Source organism: Saccopteryx leptura, chromosome 13 (genome assembly GCF_036850995.1).
Source record: "Saccopteryx leptura isolate mSacLep1 chromosome 13, mSacLep1_pri_phased_curated, whole genome shotgun sequence".
Taxonomy (NCBI): domain Eukaryota; kingdom Metazoa; phylum Chordata; class Mammalia; order Chiroptera; family Emballonuridae; genus Saccopteryx; species Saccopteryx leptura.
This window is the reverse complement of record NC_089515.1, coordinates 35,932,322-35,955,104: the sequence shown is the minus strand read 5'-3', so window position 1 is coordinate 35,955,104 and position 22,783 is coordinate 35,932,322. Positions and strand designations below refer to the sequence as shown.

Below are 22,783 nucleotides of genomic sequence, written 5' to 3'. Positions count from 1 at the left end.
TGTGGATTAATTGTAGCATTTCTTTAAAATCCCCATTGTTTTTGAATATTACTCAGCCATTAAAAAGAATAAAATCTTAACATTTGCAACAGCCTGGATAGACCTAAAGGTCAGTGAAATAAGTCAGTCAGAGAAAGACAATGCCATATGATTGCACTTATATGTGGAATCTGAAGAATATAAATAAACAAAACAGAAACAGACTCATAGATACAGAGAACAGACTGATGGACACCAGAGGGTAGAGGGGCGGGGACTAGGTGAAAAGGTGAAGGGATTGAGAAGCATAAATTGGTAGTTACAAAACAGTCATGGTAATGTAAGTATAACATAGGAAACCTAGTCAACATTATTGTAGTAACTATGTAAAGTGCCAGGTGGGTACTGGAGATATTGGGAGGAATCACTTTGTAAAGTATATGAATGTCTAACCACTATGCTATACACCTGAAACCAATACAAAATAATGAATGTAGATTGTCATTGAGAAAAAGTTTTTTTAAAGAAAAGAAAAAAAAAAGAAAAAACTCCAACTTCATGGTCATAATCTTGAAAAACACATCTTAAAACATGTTTAAAAACAAAAACAAAACAAAAAACATGTTTAAAATTTGGAGGGTGGCATGGAGAAATATTTTTTATTCTAAATATTATAAATAAACTTTTTGAAAGTTAGGTTTTTAATAACACTGCTGAGGCCTCTGTATCATTCTTAATTATAAGTGGAACCTATTGGGAAATTAAATACAAAGATAATGAAAGACTCCCCCTTCAATAACCCTGCTGTTCTTTTAGCCCAGAATTAAAGTAGTCTTTATCCATGTTTTCTTGGCACCGAGAAAGGAGAATTTTAATTATGTAACAAACTTAACTAGCAATCTTATCTCTGATGTGCAGGTTTAGGGTTGGAACAAATGAATGTATGTTATTAAAGAACCACTTCAAGGCCCTGGCCGATTGGCTCAGTGGTGGAACGTCAGCCCAGTGTGTGGATGTCCCGCATTCAATTCCTGGTCAGGGCACTCAGGAGAAGCAGCAATCTGCTTCTACACCCTTCCCCCTCTACTTTCTCTCCATCTCTCTCTTTCCCTCCCGCAGCCAATGCTCCATTAAGCAAAGTTGGCCCTGTTGCTGAGGATGGCTCTAAAAAAATGGCTCTGGTTGCTACACAGTGGCCCCATATGGACAGAGCATCACCCCTTAGTGGGCTTGCCTAGTGGATCCTGGTCAGGGCACATGTGGGAGTCTGTCTCTCTGCCTCCCTTCCTCTCACTAAAAAAAAAAGAACCACTTCAAATCACTAATCAATAATGTTAAATTAGCAATTAATCTAGAATTTCCCTATTGTCAATCCTGTGATACGGAAATCCCCACACTGTGATTAAAATGCATGCTTTTTAACATGCACTGGTTATGTCCTGTCTTTGTTTATTTGTTTTTAGTTATGGGGTAAGCAATTTAACAACAATAAAAGCCAAGAGAAAACTATTTAGGGAAAATAGTCATCCTTCTTACATATGGAGTTAAGGGTGAGGGGTGAGTATATATGTAACTGAGTTGGTGAGAATTATATAGATCTGAAGTGTGTATTTTCACAGCTGATTTTGGGACGATGAACTCTAGTTGATGTCCCTGCCGTTAGCTATAATTCAAATATACATCGCTTTTTGCTTTTACTTGTTGGCACTGATATCTATTTCTTTCCTTAGAAATAAAGATGTACTTAAACTCTGTTGTAAAGTATTAGAGAACAACAGGAGTAAGACCAAATTTTCAATAATCCATACAAATCTCCTTTTGTGTGTGTGTATGAAAAGTCCCTGACATGGACAATTTTATAGGAAAATACCAGTGGACCAAAATTTACCTAAGAAGAAAGAAAACTTCCATCACTAAGTCATGAAAGGCAAAAAAAATCAATCAAGAATTACTTCATCAAAGAATACCTACATAGTTTTATGGTTACAAACCCAAATTTTCATTCTAAGTTGTTTTAAATCACTGAAAAAGATCAAATTCTTCCAAATTCATTTTCCAAAAGTAATATAATCACGATAACAAGAACTGACAGAGAATCACCCAATTAGAAAACTATGAAATCTCATTTTGAATATAAAGACGATAAATAATATACTACATGTACTCAAATATACTAAAAGAAATAATGAAACCAAGACCAAATAGTACCTTTATTAGTAATGCAGGAAATAAAATCATCAGTAGATGCTAAAAGGGCATTTGACAGAATTAAATGTTAAGTTCTACTTTTTTCTACCAGCTTCTTATTTTGAAAAATTTTAAAACAAAAAAATTTAAAGTCAATAACTAACATCATACTCAATGGGAAAAACAAAGTGTTTTCCTTAACCTAAGGAACAAAGAAAAGGATGTCCACTTTCCCCACTTTTATTTAACATAACTACTGTAAGTCCTAGCTACAGCAATCAGACAAAAAGAAGAAATAAAAAGCATCCAAATTGTAAAGGAAGAAGTAAAACTATCATTGTTTATAGATGACATAAAAAAACCCAAAAACTCCACCAAAAAACTGCTACAGATGATAAATGAATTCAGTAAAGTAGCACAATGCAAAATAAATATCCAAAAATCAGTTGCTTTTTTATATACCAATAATAAACATCAGAAAGGAAAGCTTTAAAAAAATCCCATTTAAATAGCATCAAAAAATAAAGCCCAGTAATAAATTTAAGATGGTTAAAGACTTGTACTCAGAAAATTATAAGGCACTGAAGAAAGAAATTAAAGAAAATACCAATAAATGAAGTTATATACCATGTTCATGGGTAGGAAAAATTGACATAAAAATGTCCATACTATGCAAAGTGATCTATAGATATCATACAGTTCTTATCAAATAGCAATGGCATATTTTACAGAACTAGAATAATTCAAAATTTTACATGGACCCACAAAAGACCTCGAATTACCTCAGCAATCTCAGAGTTGGAGATACCACGCTACCTGATATCAAACTATACTCCCTTAGTATCAAAACAGAATGATACTGGTTTAAAAACAGACATATAGATCAATGGAACAGAATAGAGAGCCCAGAAATAAACTCACACCTTTATGATCAATTAATAGTTGATAAAGGAAGCAAGAATATACAATGAGGTAAAGTCAGCTTATTTAATGAACTGCGTTGGAAAAATAAGACAAATATATGCAAAAATAAATAAATAAACCACCTTCTTTCATTATATACAGTAATAAACTCAAAATGGACTAATGACTTAAATGTAAGACTTGAAAGCATAAAACTCCTAGAAGAAAATATAGGCAGTAGAACCTCAGACATGTCTATTAGCAACATTTTTTATATCTCTTTAGACAAAGGAAATAAAAAGAAAAATAAAACAGATGGGACCACATCAAACTAAAAAGATTTTGCACAGCAAAAAAAGTCAACAAAACTAAAAGATAACCTACTAAATTGAAGAAGATATTCAGTGATTCTGCATAGAATAAGGGGTTAATATCCAGAATTTTAAGATCAAAAAAAGTTTAAAAATGGGCAGAGGACCTAAATTTTTTTTAAAAGTTGAAATAATAACACAAAGGATTATTCTTTACTTATGTAGATTTTCCAATTAACATTTTGCTGCATTTTCAGCCCTCTCTCTTCCCCTCTTTCTTCTTTCCCCTCTCCTTATTTTATTAACCTTTATACATATATTGTTTCTTTATGGAACCATTTGAAAATAATTTGCAAGTATCATGACAACAGATCACTAAATACTTCAGTGTATAATCCCTAAAATCAGAAGACTTTCTCATATAAAAGGTCTACCGGAAAGTTCTGTCCGTTTCTATCACAACAAGTTTCGACACATAAGCACGTTTATTTGACGCATGTGTGCCTCTCTATTTTTATCACTTAATGTATACATACTGACGTAGCAAATTAACTAAAACAAAGTTGATTCACGTTAGTCTTATGTGTGAAGCGATAGTGTACCCATGGCTACTGATAAAGTTCATTTACGCCACTGTAATTTTTATGAATTTCAACAAGGAAGAAATGCTACAGAGGCATGTCTATCGCATCCACCATATTCCCCGGACTTAGCACCCTCCGACCATCACTGGTTTTTGTCCTTACAAAATTTTTTGAAGGGCAAAAAATTCAAAAATGAAGAAGATATCAAACAAGCACTGGTTCAATTTTTCGCATCAAAAGATAAGACATTTTTCAAAAATGAGATATACAAATTGCCCTCCCACTGGCAAGAAATCAATAATAATGGCAATTATATTTAATAAAGTTTATTGATGGTAAGAAAAATGTGTATTTTGTTTTTAATTCCAAAAACGGACAGAACTTTCCGGTAGACCTTATATAACCAAAATACCACTTAACACAGGAAATTTAAGTAGTATATGAAATATTACAGAGATGTCAGTTCTCCCCACAGTTAAATTATGATAATTATCAAGGTGTGAAACACACTTTTACCAGTTTCTTATTTAACATGACAGAGTCAGTCATTCTAAAGTTCATCGGGAAATATAAACCAGTGCTTCTGGTCACATTTTACGTGAGTAATCAACAGGCATGTGCAATGCCACGCACTAAAATCAATTTTAAAGCTGAAGTAATGAAAAGAGTACTAATGTAGACAAATGAATAAAAAGAATAGCTTAGGAACTGACTGTAGAGGTATGAATCTATAAAGAGAGTATTTCACATTGGTGGAGGATAAAAGGATTCATTTAACAAATGCCTGCTGAGCACTTAGCTGGGCCCTCTTTGAGGCCCTAGGGACATAGAAGTGAAAATGAAAAAAATTCTTTTCTCTCGTGGAGCATATACTCTAATGATGGTAACAAATAATAAAGGGGTAAAAATTATTAAATTTTTTAAAAAATATAAAGTATATAAAATTAAAGAAGATAATAGAATATTTTAGATAAGATTGCCAGGGGAAGATCTCTTTGAGGTGATGATACTTGGTCAAAAAGGAGAGAAAGAGCCATGTGTATGTCTGGATCAGGGCCCTCCAGGCTGAGGGAGCACAGTGAACATCTGCAGGAGTGAGTGTGTCTGGTTGTTTGGGACTGGAACAGACAGGAGTGGCGGCTGGCAGGGGCAGTCGGTGAACTCAGAACATAGACATTGGGGGTGGAGTGTGATCTAATAGGGTTTGTTTTCAACGAATTGTATTTAGACTATTGATGGTGGTCCTGGGGACAGGATTCAATCCATACCTCACATTATATGAGTTTCTCATGGCTTAAAGTAGTAAATATTAAAAAAATGAGACCATCAAAGAAGAAAACGTAGTTGAATAACAAATCCCTGAGTGGGGATGGTCTTTCTCCTTGTACAGTACATGTAAAAGGAAAAGAAGACAAACTGAGTTGACTATTAATATTGAAAAACACATAGCAAATATACCACAATTGAGGAAATATCAGCAATATGACAGAAGGGTTTGATGTCCTTCATACATAAAGAATTCATACAAATCTGTGAGTTCAGCTTTCCATAGAAAAATGGGCAAAAGGTATGATTAGGCAAGTCACAAAACAAACTGAACTAGCCAGTGAACCTACAAAAATGGTTTATTTCTTTAGAAGTCAAGAAAATAAAATACTATTTTATACTTACTAGCCAAATTAAAAGCACAAAAGCATAATGATGAGGCTATTGAAGAATGAACACTCATATTTCTTTTGAAAATGTAAAAATAGAACACATTGGAGTCCACATTCTTGTGCGACAGTCTTTAGCAAAAAGGCTTTTAAAAAATGTGTATGCTGTTTGAACCAGCAGTTCTGCTTCTAGGAGCCAACCCAGAGCTTGGGGGTAAGGTGGAAAGCAGGGACGAGGTCATAGATCATTGGGTCAAAATTAGTCTGTAACAGCAAAAAAAAGGGAATAAAGTAAAATGTACAACCAAGAGATTTATTGATAACTTACAGTTTATTTCTATAAAGGCATTATATTCAGTATTTTCTTATTCATTTTAGAAAGGGGAAGGAGAGAGAGAGAGAGAGAGAAGGGGGAGGAGGAGCAGGAAGCATCAACTTCTTTATGTGTCTTGACCAGGCAAGCCCAGGGTTTTGAACCAGCAACCTCAGTGTTCCAGGTCGACGCTTTAGCCACTGCACCACCACAGATCAGGCTATACTGTCTTTTAAAATTATATTAAGTAGTGTAGAAATAAGTTTATGAAATTTTTAAGTGAACAAAATTATTTACCAAACAATATATATAGTATCAAATATTTGAGTTTTGAAAAACAAGTACTTAGACAAAAAGACTAGAAGGCTATATACACTGAAGTAATCAGGGTGGTTATCTTTGGATAGTGGCATTTAAATGCTCTTCTCCTTCGTGCTTTTCTGTATTTTCCACATTTATAGGACAGCCCAATTTTTATGATAAAGAATTTTTTTTCAGAAAAACAGTATATCAAAGTTAGTTTTAGGATTTTCTAACATTAGCTCATTTGAAATATATACTTTGAAAATACCTGTTCTTTCTTTTAGTACCTGATGAGACTGAGAATTAGCAACTTCACAAAATGTCAGTCCATTCACTGCAGTTACTTAACGCGAGGAGGAGGGATGCCATGTTACATTATAGTAAAAAAGCAAACTGAAATGCAAATAGAACTTAAAGTTCATCTTAATTTCTAGTATTGTAACACATTTCAATAAATTAAACTTCATATGTTGTCATAGAACAAAGAAGCACAAATGGTTATTTGGAGAGGAAAACAAAACCATTTTCTGCCAAAAACTGAGAAAAATCACAACCACTTATAATCAAGCCATTTTATTTCCCTCTCTACCTTCATGCTGGAAAGTTGGTGATGAAGTCTTGTATGCATTATGAATGGAGGAAGCGTGCAGATTCAGTAGTCAGGAGTGGAAGGCAAAGGTAGAACGATCATTGTGATGAAGGCAGGCTGTGGGTGGGGATCCGGTAGAATGGGAAGCAGTCGAGTCGGGTTGCATGTCTAGGTAGAAGTCTGGCCGAGCTTCAGAAAGCCCAGGGAGTTTTATAAAACAAAGATTTCTGTGCCCCATTCCCAGATACTTCGATTCAGAGGGAACAAAATAAAGTTTAAAATAAAAACAAGCAAGCAAAATTTAGACCAAGATTGCTTAGATCATGGAAACCTCGAGAGGAGGACAGAGACCTAGGAATCCTTGTGCCCACCCTCCAGTCCTATCCTGGCTAAATGGGAAAAGAGATCCCAAGACAGTTTTCTCAGTAGATAACATAGCTGTGATAAGTTTTAAAACAGTCATTTTCAGGACTAGAGAATCTCGGTCTATCCCTTTCATTCATATGATAGCAAACAGGTCTCTGTACTGGAGTTTTGTATTCACACACTGAGGTGAAGGAGAAATACTCAATGCCCTTTTCAACCCTTCCTTGGTTTCATAAAAGGAGCTCTTCAAAATTTCCTTTTAAAGGGGGGAATTGGCCCTGGCCAGTTGGCTCAGCGGTAGAGCGTCAGCCTGGCGTGCGGGGGACCCAGGTTCGATTCCCGGCCAGGGCACATAGGAGAAGCGCCCATTTGCTTCTCCACCCCCACCCCCTCCTTCCTCTCTGTCTCTCTCTTCCCCTCCCGCAGCCAAGGCTCCATTAGAGCAAAGATAGCCCAGGCACTGGGGATGGCTCCTTGGCCTCTGCCCCAGGTGCTAGAGTGGCTCTGGTCGCGGCAGAGCGACGCCCCGGAGGGGCAGAGCATCGCCCCTGGTGGGCGTGCCGGGTGGATCCCGGTCGGGCGCATGTGGGAGTCTGTCTGACTGTCTCTCCCCATTTCCAGCTTCAGAAAAATACAAAAAAATAAAATAAAATAAAAAAATAAAGGGGGGAATCTGCAACTTTAATAAAAGGATATCTACTGCCCCTCAAGACCCTCTCTGACTTGGGTTCTATATGTGGTGAAGAAGAGGGTAAAAACAGGCGTAGAAGTGGCAGCGTGGCATGTGCCATTTATCTGCAGGAAGCCATTTCCTCTCTAGTACCATATGTTGGTGTGTGATACTTTCTCCACACAGAGCAACATGAAGGACAGTCTGAACCATTCAATTATATAAGGATCAAATGCAAACATTTAATAGTATCAACCAAGTATTAAAAGGAAGCAGTAAACCTAAATGTCTCATGTAAGAAATTAGCTACTTGTTTTTCAACTTTTTTAAAAGCTGAAAAGAATTATCAAACCAACTAAAATATGTAATTTGTGAAAACTATCCCACTTTCTTAGATACATAGCAGGAGGTATCTTTGTCCATTTGTGACTCAGTGGGCTCTGACCAACAGCAGCTCTGGTGGAACCCAGCTGCGACTTGTCCTGTCCAGCCCCACGATGTTGGTGACAGAGCTCCTTTAAGGAGGGCGTTGGCACCTCCCGTCCTCCACAGGCCCTGCCTCTCCCTGAGTGTTATTCATTCTGGTCACAGGTACAACCAGTGTGATGTCTGTAGGCTTTTGAACATGAACGTTTGTTATGTATAATGGAAAACTTGACTGATTCTAGAAAAATAATGGCAATTTCAAAAGTTTTTATAGATACAAACAACGGATGGAGGTTACCAGAGGGAAAGTGAGGTGGGGGGAGAGCAAAGGGGGTCAAGTATATAGTAATGAATGGAAACTAGACTTGGGAGAGTGAGTAAGCAATAGCGTACAGATAGAGAATTATGTTGTACACCCGAAATTTATATGATGTTATTAATCAATGTTACCTTGATAAATTTAATTTAAAAATAGAGTGGTTTTTTTGTTTGTTTATTTTGGTTTTTATTCCATGAGAGGAGGGGAAGCAGAAACAGACTCCTGCATGTGCCCCAACTGGGATCCGCCTGGCAAGCCCACTAGGGGGCGATTCTCCATTGCTCTGCAACCGAACTCTTCTTAGTGCCTGAGGCAGAGGCCATGGAGCCATCCTCAGTGCCCAGGCCCAACTCGCTCCAATTGAGCCATGGCTGCAGGAGGGTAGGGAGGGAAGGAGGGAGGGAGATGCGAGTGGGGGAGGGGTGGAGAAGCAAACAGTTGCTTCTCCTGTGTGCCCTGACCAGGAATTGAACCCCAGACATCCCCAGGACAGGCCAACACTCTACCACTGAGCCAACCAGCCAGGGCCTAAAAATAGTTTTAATTTCACCTTTCATAATTACCAGTATCAGAAAATATTGGAAATTCTAACCCCTCATTCTTCAAATCTTTTGTATATAATCTGTATTGTTTTTATCTAAACAGTCTTATCATATTTCTTTTATTTTAGTCGTATCCCATGGTATTGCAGTATCGACCAAGAATTGATTTCGGTTAGACCAAGGGGCCTGGGTCCCACAGCGATGAATCCTGCACTATTTGTTTACTCATGGACAGATTGCACAGCACCCGGTATGGACTAGAGGGACACAACCAGATTTTCAGCATGCAAATAAGGCCATTGTCTGTCTAAATTATCAGTTGCATTTATGTTGTTTTTATTAAGCGCAAACCAAGTGCTGTTCTGCTACTGAAAACCATCGGCATAAGTTATCTGTGCTGTCTCACCGAACACAGGTCATGGCTGAAATCAGCTGGGTTTGCAGCCATGACGCAGCCTTGGGGATATTTTGCTTGCGTGTTCCAAGATTGTTCTAATGTTTGATTACACTAGTAATATGGCTCAATCTTTGTGATGTTACAGTTTTCACATACTTACTATTTTATTAATTCTTGTTTAAATAGAGTATTGTACAAGAAACTAGTAATTATTATATCTCGAAATTATTTTGTATGGGAAATGTACTTAGAAAGTGGTTTTTGAGCCACTGTCCTATTGTCAGTAAGCTTTTTGTATGCAAAATAGTTTATCTTTTGGGAAGAATTCCAGTTATTCTTTCAAATTAGAGCACATTGTAATTGTAGGCATTTTAAGTCATCTGTCAGTGTAGTCTACCAATTGCACAAGGAGGACACATTTGCCCTCCAGATGGAAAATGTATGTGATTCCTGGAGAACTGAAGTTAGATTCACAACCATTCAAAATGTTGGCAGCTGATCACATTTACTTCTAACAAAGTAATGTGTAAGTAAGGTTCATCTTTCCTAATGCCTTATGACCAGCGGGTGCTGCTTTCTGGACCGTCATTGTAGAGCCCATGTTCTGGGTGCCTCATTCTGTTGTTCCTCGCATTTAATGAGCACATTGTTTCTCTTCTTAAGTTGGCCTTAGGTATGTGTCACTGTGGCATGCAGAGGGTTATGATGATTTTAAATATTAGGATCTTTAGAGCAGATAACATTAGCTATTTTATGAATTTCAAAGGTCTCAAAGCAGTTGTAGTTACTGTTAGTTACGTATCACATTTCCAAACCATTTGCCTAAAATAAAATGAATGCAGTGTAGTAGATAAATATGCTCACCAAAGCTAATGCGCTGAGGATATTTCATTGGAGACCCTGTAGCAGCCGGGGAAGCGGAATGACTTTTATACAGAAGGTCATTAAGGTCAGAGCTACGAGAATGCCCTTGATTCTGCCGTTCTGTTAAGTCTTCCATTCATTTTGCTTTAGTCTGCAAGTCAAAGAAAGTCATTACCGTAAATTATCTGAACTTCATTTTAAATGTTTTAAAATTTATAGTTTTCAAAAAAACTTCTTTGGAAATTGTTTTATTAATTGCTTCAAAGCAAGTTAACCTCTGAAACTTAGGAAAAATAATTGTTTTAGAACTCCGACCTGAGCACACTCTGTCACACACAGTGCGGCACTTCCCAGAATGCCTCACTGCAGATGCTTCTTACAGATGAGACATTGTGCAGCTCTGAGAGACACATACAGAACAGCCAAATCCTGATGCATTTCACAATATAAAAGGCTGAAATATCATAATTCTCTTTTCCATTTATCTTTGTTTCAAGTCAAAAAGTCTACGTTAAAGTTTTCTGCTTTTGTTCTGACTTCTAATGGCAGTACTTTAATTTCATATGTTACATTGTGCGTGAAGGGCTCAACAAGCAGAGTTTAAAAGGCAGATAGATTTTTTGTTAAAAATCTTTAAAAATGATTGGAACAGACCATTACCATTACACTCAATCAAAAACTGAATTTACTATTTAGTTGTAGAAATTATTTTGTTATGCTATGAAATCTAATTCCCACATCACTTAAGAAAATTTAAAATTTACTGTAAGTTTGTTACATCTAAGTTAGTGATTAAAATGATGTTTTCCATGTGGAAGTTAATTTTAATTAATTTAATACCAAATGCATTGAGAGTACATTTTAAAAACTACCAGTGCAACCTACAATGTCTGGGTCCCCAGGCAAGACGTACAACCTTCAGCGAGTTCTGTGTGTACAGTCTCTTTCAATCTGTCCTGTTGCTTCGTCATATGTAATTTCACTACTTTACAAGGAAATACAGAGGATGCAATTAATGGAATTTAGAAAAGTTGTAGTGTATTTACATTTTTACAGAAATGCAATGGAATATGTGCCAAAATTCTTAAACCCTTACATAAAGGACAGCAGGTATCATTTAGGGAAAGGTACACATTTGTGATGGTCCTGAGTAATACCGTGTTACTAGAACCACAGGCTTCTCCAACCCACCTCTCTTGATATATTCAACTATGATTTCTAAGTATGGGACTACTTTCCTATCTAGTAATACACTAAATCCTTGGTTAATTATTCTCCAAGAGAGGTTGTGGAATTCGCAAGAAAACAGATATAGACAGAATATACAGACAACTTTTGGGGTTAGTTTTATAAACTTAGTTAGGGTGCTAGTAAAACAAACTCTTTATATAAATAAACTATAGAAATAATCGTCTGAATCTGCAGAATTGGAGAATAGATCTGTTTTTCTTTAATCTATTGTTGCTTAAGCAACAAACTGAAAGAACTTTATTTCCATATAAGATTTTCTCATCTGTTTTCTCTGCCTATGATATCCTATTAGTAAATGGGTCAAGGAATCTTGGATATAAAGTCCTCTGGTTTACAGAAATCACTTTAACGGAATTAATCGCATCAGTTAATAGAAAAATCAGAATAGGGCCTTTTCTCTATATGAACAAAATACTTCAAGAAGTACAAAAAAATAAACTGAAAGGCTCAGTAATGAGGTAATGCTCCTTTAATCTTGGGTGCAGCTACCTTGGGGGTGACTTTTAACTACTTTTCTAAAAGTATGTTATTTCTTTATTCCTTGAAAATCTGTCCCATACTATGGCACATTTTATAAATGTAATGAGTTTACTCAACTATATTATATACTGAAATGTAATCTAAATTTAAATGATTCTTTAAGAGAAAAAAGGGTATGTTATATAATATTATGAACTGTTTAGCTTTATTGAAATATTTAAGAGAAAGTGCCTCATTGCAACTGTGCATTTCTGTTTGATTTATTTTATAAATTTTGAGTTATCTATACCTGTCTCTTATGAATGATTTCATATCTAAAAAGGCACCTGTACATTAGAGTGATCATTTTTTATAGGTTTTTCATAAGAAAATACATATCACCAAAGACATTTTGCCACTAATTAATAACCATGTTGGAGAGACAGTTTTAACAGTGTGGAGGCTGGAAATTTTTAGATTGCAATTTTATATTAGGCAATAACCTTGAGTAATTGCTAAAATGTCACCAAAGAAAGGCTTTAAATTGAATTTTCATGGCGAGATATATGCAGGTTTTTCTTACAATTATGAGAGCACACTTTCTTGCTAATATGCTTCTTGTTTTTCCAGCACCATTTTACAGATCTTAGGAAATCCTCAAAGGGAGAAAGACAAAATCACAACAAATAGCCTCCCTCTGGCTGAAAAGGGGGAGAAAGACACACTGAGAATAAAACTGAAATGGAAATGTTAAGTTCTAATTTGAGAATCTTTTTATCCCATGGAGGCAATAGAAACAAAATTATGTTTATTTGCTTCCTGGGTTCTTAGTAATATGAGAAATTTTATTCAAGACAGACTTTGGTAAAAGCACCGCCGACATGCTTGCTTGTATAGAAAATTGTACATTCTATTAGACTCACATATATAAATGCTTTTTCTTTATTTAAAAGAAAAAGTTTCATAAAGGCCTGTTTTAACTCCCTGTCCTGTTTCTCAGTGATTACATTATTGTTATTAGAATTCAACCATATAGCCAAATTTGGCAAAATGGGTCTCAGATCGAGATAAACACTGTCCTTTCACCATTCTCCTTGGGAGCTCATGCTGTGGGCCTAGAAGGTAGAGCTCACGACAAAAATGGATGCACTCCGTTACATATTGTGGTTTGTCATGAGGAACTTTCCAGCAGGCTAAGCTTTATACATTAAGATGGTTGTAGAGTTGCATAAATGAATGAGTTTGCCATAACTTTAATTTTCGGGAATAGAAACAAATGTGAAATGCTATTATTATTTTAAGATAAATACTTCTACAGTAAGAAACATAACACATCTGCCAGAACTGGCCTATGAAGGATTGAACAATATTAAATATTCTAGAGGCTCTAAAACCCTTTGAAAGCACAAAATAACCAACCAATTCTGGATTTACTTAATATACCTAGTTCAGTGGTATTTTGATGGAAAAACATCAGATTAAAAGTACATTAAAATGTACTTAAATATACATTACAAGGTTTTCAGTTTTTTTCCCTAGCAATGATATTTTCACAATAAATTAAAAGTGATTCTCTTCCTAGTGTAATGTACTTTTCACAAATAATGTATTTACTTGCTATTCTTACTGTTGTCAAACAAAATGCTTGGCACTTCCTTTTTAAAAAGTTAAAAATAATTTCAGTGCTCATTAAAAGATGTTTGTATACCTCTCGTGCCCCTTTTTCTAGGCTCCAACACTGAGACGTTGTTCAGGAATGCTTTTTAACTTGACTGACCTGTAACTCTAGAATCAAGTAGAACTGATACGTGTTTAATACTGGGTCTAGCTTGTCTTTCCGAGCTTCATGGGATACGGAACTAGTACGAAGGGGCTCCATGTTTCTGGGCAGTGTAGAGGTAGTAACCAGAGCATTCATCCGCAGACTCATGTCAGTCCACTGGAGTACGAAGGGGCTCCGTGTTTCTGGGCAGTGTAGAGAGTGTAGAGGTAGTAACCAGAGTATTCATCCGCAGGCTCATGGCAGTCCACTGGAGTACGAAGGGGCCCCATGTTTCTGGGCAGTGTAGAGAGTGTAGAGGTAGTAACCAGAGTATTTATCCGCAGACTCATGGCAGTCCACTGGAGCAGGAGCTAGTTCTACACCTTAAAAACGGCATGAGGTCAGCCTAGTACTGTTTGGGGTCAGTTTTCTTTTGCTGCATTTTTTAGACCGGGGATGGGGGCCTAAGTGTCCTTACGAAGCTGTGGTCCACGACAGGAGCCTGTGAGGGTCCCAGCGTCCCGCTGCGTCCCCGCATCAGGCGGCACAACAGCGAGCGCCAGTTTTAACAGAGTAGCCCTCGCGTTAAACAGAACCGTCAGAGAATAGACTGTACAGTTGTGTTGCTCATTTTCCTTTAAAATATAAAATATTTTAAGCTTTTTTTGTCAAAAGTGGTAACATCTTAATACAAATAAAAACCTTTTTGTGGTTGTAAGATATAGCTTATAAATCATTCAAATTGAAGTGAAAGATTACCAGGTCATTGTTAATGACTTAGTCTATTAAGAATATATGTATTTTTGTAAAGGAAAAGCACTTGTAGATATTTAATCAGTACAAGATATATGTTTGTTTTGCAGAAACAAAATGCTGCTTAGAGATTCTCTTTAAATATTTTTTATTTTTGTGCTCAGATGTATTTTCTGTTGATCTATGGAATGTTCTGTACAAAGCTGTATGGTCATACTGGTGAGCTAGATACTTAGGTTTTTTAAAATCTGGACTTAGCCAAGTACACTTGACCATGTTAAATATAGTATCTTTGTTATTAAAAACTTGATTGCATATGTATTGTCTGTCATCCTTTATATTAGTAGTTGTGGATTGTAATCTCCATGTAAAGGTATCCATTGGCACGACTGTGGCAGATTTTATTGAACTTGGTTGAGTATTTGAGCTCATAATCATTTTCTATAGTTTGAGCTGTTTAAGAGGGCAGACGGCCCCTCAAATTATACTTGGAGTGTACACACATACTGTTTAGAACAATTTCTTACTGTGTTAGATCAATCAAATCTAAACAATCCCGGTATCAAAGAAGGCCCCAGGAGGATCTGTACCTGAGGCAAAGGCCTCGGGCAAGGCTGGGGGACACAGCCATGCCCCAGCGAGAAGGGGAGAGTTCTGTGACCTGCCATCCCTCCGCTTGAAGACGCGGGCTCAGTTCATTCACCCAGGAGCATTTTGTCAGCAAGGCTCAGCTCTGATCTCCCCACGTTTAGAAAGGTGAGGAGCCTTGTGCTCCAACGAGGCCTGAGAAGCTGGGCGGCAGCCTCTGCGCTTTATGGGCCCCGGAGATTTGCAGACAGTTATTTTGCTAGAACGATGTAGAACCCTGCTTGACACCCAAACCCCTGCCATGGGATTTGGGGTGCCAGGAAGCCACCGTAATAATCAAGTGGAGAATCGTGCCCAGGAAGGAGCAATGGGCAGCAAGTGATCACCAGCTCCCACCAACTGAAGCCCTGCTCCTCCTGCAAAGCCCAGTTCAGATCCCAGCAGCTCGAGCTGGCTGTTCAGACTCCCTTCCTCTCCAGGAGCACTCAGCACTCCTATCCCAACCACACTGGTTGGCATCTGTTAGTCCTCCCATTAGAGAATGAGCTTTGAGAGGGATAGTGACAGTGGGGTATAGCTCCACCCTCACACAACGTATTTGCATAGTAATTGGTACCCATAACACTAGTAAAAGAATCCAAATTCAGAAATCAGAGGCAGTGCTGACAATGGTCATCTCCAGCAAGTCTCCTGGTGTCATTCCTATGCTTATAAAGACATCTGTCATGTTGGATCAGGGCCCACCCTTATGACCTCATTTTACCTTAACTGCTTCATTAAAGACCATATCTCAGATTCAAGTCACATTCTGAGATACTAGGGGTTATAGCAGGTATCCCCAAACTACGGCCTACAGGCCACATGCGGCCCCCTGGGCCATTTATCCGGCCCCCGCCGGACTTCCGGAAGGGGCACCTCTTTCAATGGTGGTCAGTGAGAGGAGCACTGTATCTGGCGGCCCTCCAACGGTCTGAGGGACAGTGAACTGGCCCCATGTGTAAAAAGTTTGGGGACCCCTGGAAGCATCAACATGGGTGGGAGGACACCATTCAGGTCATAATAGCCATGTGGTGCCCCACAGATGTGGGTTTAAGTGCAGGGTCATTCTGGTCTGTAAATGGGCAATTTCCTCAACCTGGCTGAGTTGTGTTTCCTCATCGGTGGAGCAGGAACAATAACATCGGCTCTCATAGGTGTCTGGAGGAATGAGATGCCATGGGAAGTGCTCAGAGCGATGCTGGAGGAAACAGTAAGGGGCAGCACCCTTGTTTTCCATCTATCTGATTGCAGCCAAAGGTTACACCAATGTTCTCTGATCTACCATAAGCTAAAATCACTGCCAAATCACTCCAATTGTGCTGACCTGTAGCTACTCCATTCACATGGTGGCTCATAAAACTCATTCCCACTGAATGTGCTAATCCAGAAAGGACCCGGCACAGAATCTAGCACATAGTAGGCACTTTACAAGTGTCTTCCTCTCTCACATCCATTTACTCAGAACAGACCTGTGAGGTACGCATTCTTAGCCAAATGTTGATGTGAAAGTGAATCTAAATAGCCCGCAATCAAGAGAGATATAATTGGGTCTCCAACACGGACCATTCTATTCTCAGGGCCACTGGTGCCCTCCATCTGCGAGATCCGGGGGAGATTGTGCCCCAGCCTTCCTGGCCCCTCCATTCTGGAGAGAGGACAAGCAGGTAGTGTGTGCCTAAGATGACACAGCCTGTCGGTCACTCCCATGGCCAACACATTGCTTTGAGCACCCACTATATACCAGGTGCTGGGCTAGGCTCCAGGGACCCAGTGAGTGAGTCAGATTCTACCCTTGTGTTAATGGAGCTCCCAGGGTGGGGAAGGACGGAACATTAAACACAATATATACGTAATGAAAAGAGCGGTAAGTGTTCTGAAGAAAATAAATTGTGAGGAAGAAATGGAGGTCCAGACCTTTCTAAGAGAATGACGACATTTAAGCAGACACACGAGAGAGAAGCTGGTGCGAGCTGGGAGCCAGGGGAGCAGGTAGGCGCCCGCAGGAGAAGGGGTTGCACCCAGAGCCCAGCAGCGCTCAGCACACAGGCCAGGGCGGCGCCCAGGAGAGGATTCTGCAGAAGGCAAGGGCAGGTTCCTAGACACTTTCAGAACCTATTTAAAGGCTTACATCTTATCCGGAGCCCAATAGGAGAATTGTAATCAGGGAACGACATACTTCATCTTGTTACATTTTTAAATTATCTCTCTCGGAGCTTTGTGGAGTTTAGATTGTAAAAGGATAGGGCCTTGAATAGAAGTGGGAACAGGTGAGAAGCCTCGCGCAGTAGTCCAGGTGAGAGAAAACAGACGGGCCTTCCCAGACCAGTGTCTCTGGTACTCAAGATGAACGTCAGTGGCCATGGAGAAAAGTGGGATTCTTGGCACAAATCCTCCCCCTGTGCCTGAATTCAATGTCACCTTGGTTTTTAGGTCATGGGGGAAGCTCTAGACGAGGGTGGGAAATTCAGATCAAAATGTGGGAAGAAGCATGGAACCAGAGAGGAGCAGCCACACCGAGCCTCACCACTGCCCTAGGAAACCCGAGGGTGCTGGCGAGGGCAAGTACGGAGAGTGCTGTTCGGACTGGGTGGGAGAAAGGACCCTGAAAACCTTTTCCACCAATCCCACCCAGAGCCCGATAATCGGGGCTCCCCAAGCAGCCTCTGCCCTGCTGGGTGGAGCCCCGGCCTTGCCCGAGAGGCCCAGCCCCGCCACCTGCTCCTCAGAGGTGGGCCGGGTCTGCTCTTTCCCAAAGCCCCTTCTACAGCCCCGTCCTGTCCCAGCGCTGGGACCGCACGGCCCTGCCCTGCTGGGTGGAGCCCCGGCCTTGCCCGAGAGGCCCAGCCCCCGCCTCCTGCTCCTCAGAGGTGGGCCTGGTCTGCTCTTTCCCAAAGCCCCTTCTACAGCCCTGACCTGTCCCAGCGCTGGGACCCACAGCCCTGCCAGCACCAGATACCTGAAGGGCAGGTGCCTGACACAGTCTCCCCTCCAGGGGGAATGAGACCTCACTCTGAGTGGGACACCGAACTAGCAGAACTCAGGAGATGTAATTAAAACGCCTACTATTTAATTTGTGTCTCTCGGTCCCCTTCCACTGGATATAAATGTCAGTTGTCCTGGGACTTTTTCAGCACAAAACACAGTCTCAATTCGGAAATTGGAAAGTTCAGTATATTAATCAACGCTTCAATATTCATTGCGAGGGTATACTTCTTTCCCACTCCTACCAAGGGCCTGGTAAAGGGTCACCTTGCTTCTCAAAACAGAGGGGGGTGGTTTCTCTCCTCTCCGTCGCCTCCCCCCCGCCCCGGTTTGGGTGTGTGTGGGGGAGCTGAGTGCAGCAGACAGGTGTGAGCAGCTCCAAGTGACCGGAAGCTGACTGGTACGAAGGGCTCCTCTCTCTCTCTCTCTCTCTCTCTCTCTCTCTCTCTCAGCAATTTTCTGGGTTCCTCTGAGGGTCCCCTACAGGCCCTTCAACGTCTACTCACCTTGCAGGGGCCGTGCCTGGAGCTCGGTGGGCTATTCCTGGTGACCCGCCCCCTCTGTCCCACCAACAGCCTCTTACTGCAGGGGTTTTCTCTTCCCACGGGCTGCCATGCTGTGCAGGATGCCTGCCGAGTGGCTCCTAGCTGGTATTCCCACTGCAGGGGCCCACTCATTGGGCCCCAAGAGTCATGCAACATTGACCCATTATCAAAAATGGGTCTGGCCCTGGCTGGTTGGCTCAGCGGTAGAGCATCGGCCTGGCGTGTGGGGGACCCGGGTTCGATTCCCGGCCAGGGCACACAGGAGAAGCGCCCATCTGCTTCTCCACCCCCTCCCCTCCTTCCTCTCTGTCTCTCTCTTCCCCTCCCGCAGCCGAGGCTCCATTGGAGCAAAGGTGGCCCAGGCGCTGGGGATGGCTCCTTGGCCTCTGCCCCAGGCGCTAGAGTGGCTCTGGTCGCGGCAGAGCGACGCCCCGGAGGGGCAGAGCATCGCCCCCTGGTGGGCAGAGCGTCGCCCCTGGTGGGCATGCTGGGTGGATCCCGGTCGGGCGCATGTGGGAGTCTGTCTGACTGTCTCTCCCCGATTTCAGCTTCAGAAAAATACAAAAAAAAAAAAAAAGACAGGTCTGTCTCTTATCAGCTGAGAGCAACTCTCTCTCACTGCTGGCCCGGCTGCCTGAGGCTGAGGCACAGCCTCTGGCCTCCCCATTTCTCCGGGTGTGCTGACTCACACGCAAGGTGTCCCCACAGCCACAGGAGCACATATGAAGCTCTCCGTGGCTACTGTTGAGGCCCCGCCCTCACTAGACTTGTTGGAGAGGGCAGCACCCTCCCCCTCTCTGCCCTGAGGAATGGTGTGTACAGAAACCCTCTGCATAACTCATTCCTCCTTAATTCCGGCAGTATTTCTTTGCAAATGTGATGGAGAGCCCACAGGTAGTCTGAAGCCTTAGGCCAGGGGTCCCCAAACTATGGCCCGCGGGCCACATGCAGCCCCCTGAGGCCATTTATCCGGCCCCCGCCGCACTTCCGGAAGGGGCACCTCTTTCATTGGTGGTCAGTGAGAGACACAAAGCATGGCATCACTCACATACAGTACTACTTCCAGTGACATGGGATGCACGCCTCACGGCTCCAGAAGCACGTCACATCACTTGTTACATCTGGCAGTGACAAATATGGAACCGGACATTGACCATCTCATTAGCCAAAAGCAGGCCCATAGTTCCCATTGAAATACTGGTCAGTTTGTTGATTTAAATTTACTTGTTCTTTATTTTAAATATTGTATTTGTTCCCGTTTTGTTTTTTTACTTTAAAATAAGATATGTGCAGTGTGCATAGGGATTTGTTCATAGTTTTTTTTTATAGTCCGGCCCTCCAACGGTCTGAGGGACAGTGAACTGGCCCCCTGTGTAAAAAGTTTGGGGACCCCTGCCTTAGGCGGTCTGTGATCACTGGCTGTGAGCACACCCCTCTCTGCCCTCTGCACCGCCCCGTCCCACGGAACAGGGGCCACCCAGGGTCCAGGGAACACAGGGCTCTCTCTGCGTTCACCCTGCCCAGAGGCAAGATGACACACAGCCCATCAGCCACAATCAGGTTCCTGGTGGCACAAGCAGATGAACGGAAACCCGCCTGTGCCCTGCCTCGCAGTGTCCAACCCAGACCGAGGGACCGGGGCCCTGGAGCCAGCCCAGGCCGGACTCAACACGGCTGCCCCTGTGAGCCAAGGGCTGGACTGGGGGACAGTGGAGTCCTGCCCGAACCACCACGTCCGGGACAACTGCTGGCTCTCGGTCACTCGGAGCGAGAGCAGGTCCACCAGGAACAGGAGGGAAGAAGCACCAGCAGCAGTGGGTTCTGCAGATGCCTACAGCACAGAGGGCCGCTCCCCACCTTGGACTTGGCGCCAGCCCGCTGCGCTGGGCAGTGCAACCTACTGGCACCCAACTGCCTCCCTGTATCAAGCTTTCCATGTGGGAACAGTTGGGTGAGCAGCTGGCGGCGGGGAGGGAGGTGGTGTTCTGGGAAGTTTTCCCACTTGGGCTGACCAAGAAGATGAAAAGTGCCCAAGGACAGTGTCTGTTTCAGGTTCTTAACAATGAGCTCACTGAAGAAGGGCTGAAAGCTACCACTGGGGGGGGGGGGCACTCCTTGGAACAGCCCCACAGTGTTGAGTTGACTGGGGTGGTGACAGGAAAATCCACAGGGAGCAGGAGTCCCACTTCCTTCCTAGTTCTGCCACTCACTAGCTGTGTGTTCGTGGGAAAGTTACTTCCCCTCTCTGGTCTCTGCCTTGGCCACTTCCCCCTGTACCTCCCTTCTTGTCACACTCATCACAGTTGCAATGACCTGTGGAGCATCTGTCTTCCCAGCCAGGCTGCAGGCTCCCAGAGCACATGCCAGTCCGTGCAGGGCCACCTGTATCCCAGCCCCTAGCATAGGGCCTGGCCTATGGGAGTGCTAGAGGGAAAAACGAAACGCCAAAAACTCAAGTGAACAACGTGAGCAGCAATTCTATGCTGTGAAGTCGTTGTTCTTGATGGAGAACCCGTTGGACACCGTGCTATCTCCAGACTGGGTCAACAGGGCCCCTGCCCTGGGCCTGCCGTTCCTGAAAATCAGAAGCCCCACAACACATTCCTTTTTCCTTTTTAGTCTGTCAAAAAACCTTCTTGCAAGTTGAATAACTTTCAAAACACAGACCCCTATCACCCGAGCGCGTGTCCAGGCACACAGACAGCTGCACCCTCTCTCACCTGTTTGGGTGGATAGTTTGGGGAAGCCCTGGGGCCCTGGGGATCTTGACAAGTCAGTTTCATCCTGCATTTAGGTGGATTCCAGTAGGCCCACAAAACCACGCGAGCTCACAGGCAGCAGGCTGCCCCTCCTCTGGGGACGAGGCTGCAGGGCCCGGTGAGAACAGAGGACGGCTGTGGCTCTTTGTACGGCACTCTCAAACACTCCGCGACATGCTGTGGGGCCTCCATTTGTATTCTTGCTTCAAGCCCTGAAATTTTAGAGGTGTGTCTGCATGGCTGCTCAGTGTTCAGGCTTAATTCATTACGCACTATCATTCCTTTATACCAGGGGTCCCCAAACTTTTTACACAGGGGGCCAGTTCACTGTCCCTCAGACCATTGGAGGGCCAGACTATAAAAAAACTATGAACAAATCCTTATGCACACTGCACATATCTTATTTTAAAGTAAGAAAACAAAATGGGAACAAATACAATATTTAAAATAAAGAACAAGTAAATTTAAATCAACAAGCTGACCAGTATTTCAATGGGAACTATGCTCCTGTCACTGACCACCAATGAAAGAGGTGCCCCTTCCGGAAGTGCAGCGGGGGCCGCATGTGACTCGCGGGCCGTAGTTTGGGGGACCCCTGCTTTATACCTTTAATAAACATTTTTTTAAAGCTCCTATCATGTGCTAGATACAGTGCTGGTACCGGCTCCTTCAAGGATTGCATTGGCCAGAGAGGCTGACAGACATACGAACAAGTAAATTACCATGCTGTGTGCTCAGAGCAGTGACAGAGACACGTGCAGGCTATGTGGGGCCCCGAGGGGAGTGTCTAAAGCAGGAAGATGACGGATTATTTTAGATTTAAGTGGCTCCCTCATCCACAAATCAAGGACAAATGGATTGCCAATCTGGAATTCAAGTGCCTCCTGGAAAAACTGGAATAATCCAACAATCACCAAAAAATCGAATGAAAGTACAACAGTAGAAGAAACTGCTGCTACGATTCTTAAGTGTTTAGTGCAGGGGTCCCCAAAATTTTTACACAGGGGGCCAGTTCACTGTCCCTCAGACTGTTGGAGGGCCGAACTATAAAAAAAACTATGAACAAATCCCTATGCACATTGCACATACCTTATTTTAAAGTAAAAAAATAAAACGGGAACAAATACAATATTTAAAATAAAGAACAAGTACATTTAAATCAATAAACTGTGCCTGACCAGGTGGTGGCGCAGTGGATAGAGCGTCGGACTGGGATGCGGAAGGACCCAGGTTCAAG

At 42.0% G+C, this 22,783-nt stretch overlaps 1 protein-coding gene and 1 long non-coding RNA gene across 5 annotated transcripts in view; both read left to right on the top strand.

Annotated features, from left to right (window-relative positions):
• Positions 1 to 11,797, top strand: part of PCGF5 (polycomb group ring finger 5) — a 117,122-nt gene extending 105,325 nt beyond the window's left edge. For all 3 annotated transcript variants that reach the window (XM_066355816.1, XM_066355814.1, XM_066355815.1), the window contains one exon: positions 9,276 to 11,797. In XM_066355816.1, the coding sequence (XP_066211913.1) occupies positions 9,276 to 9,323 (48 nt within the window). In that variant the 3' untranslated portion in view covers positions 9,324 to 11,797. The remainder of the gene's footprint in view (positions 1 to 9,275) is intronic.
• A 1,455-nt stretch (positions 11,798 to 13,252) lies between these two features.
• LOC136385046 (uncharacterized) lies at positions 13,253 to 14,950 on the top strand. Of its 2 annotated transcripts, none has more exons than XR_010747685.1 (2): positions 13,253 to 14,008; positions 14,190 to 14,950. It is a non-coding gene; the product is annotated as an uncharacterized lncRNA (long non-coding RNA). The 2 variants fall into 2 exon arrangements; XR_010747686.1 differs by having other exon boundaries at positions 13,253 to 14,016.
• Positions 14,951 to 22,783: the final 7,833 nt, after the last annotated feature.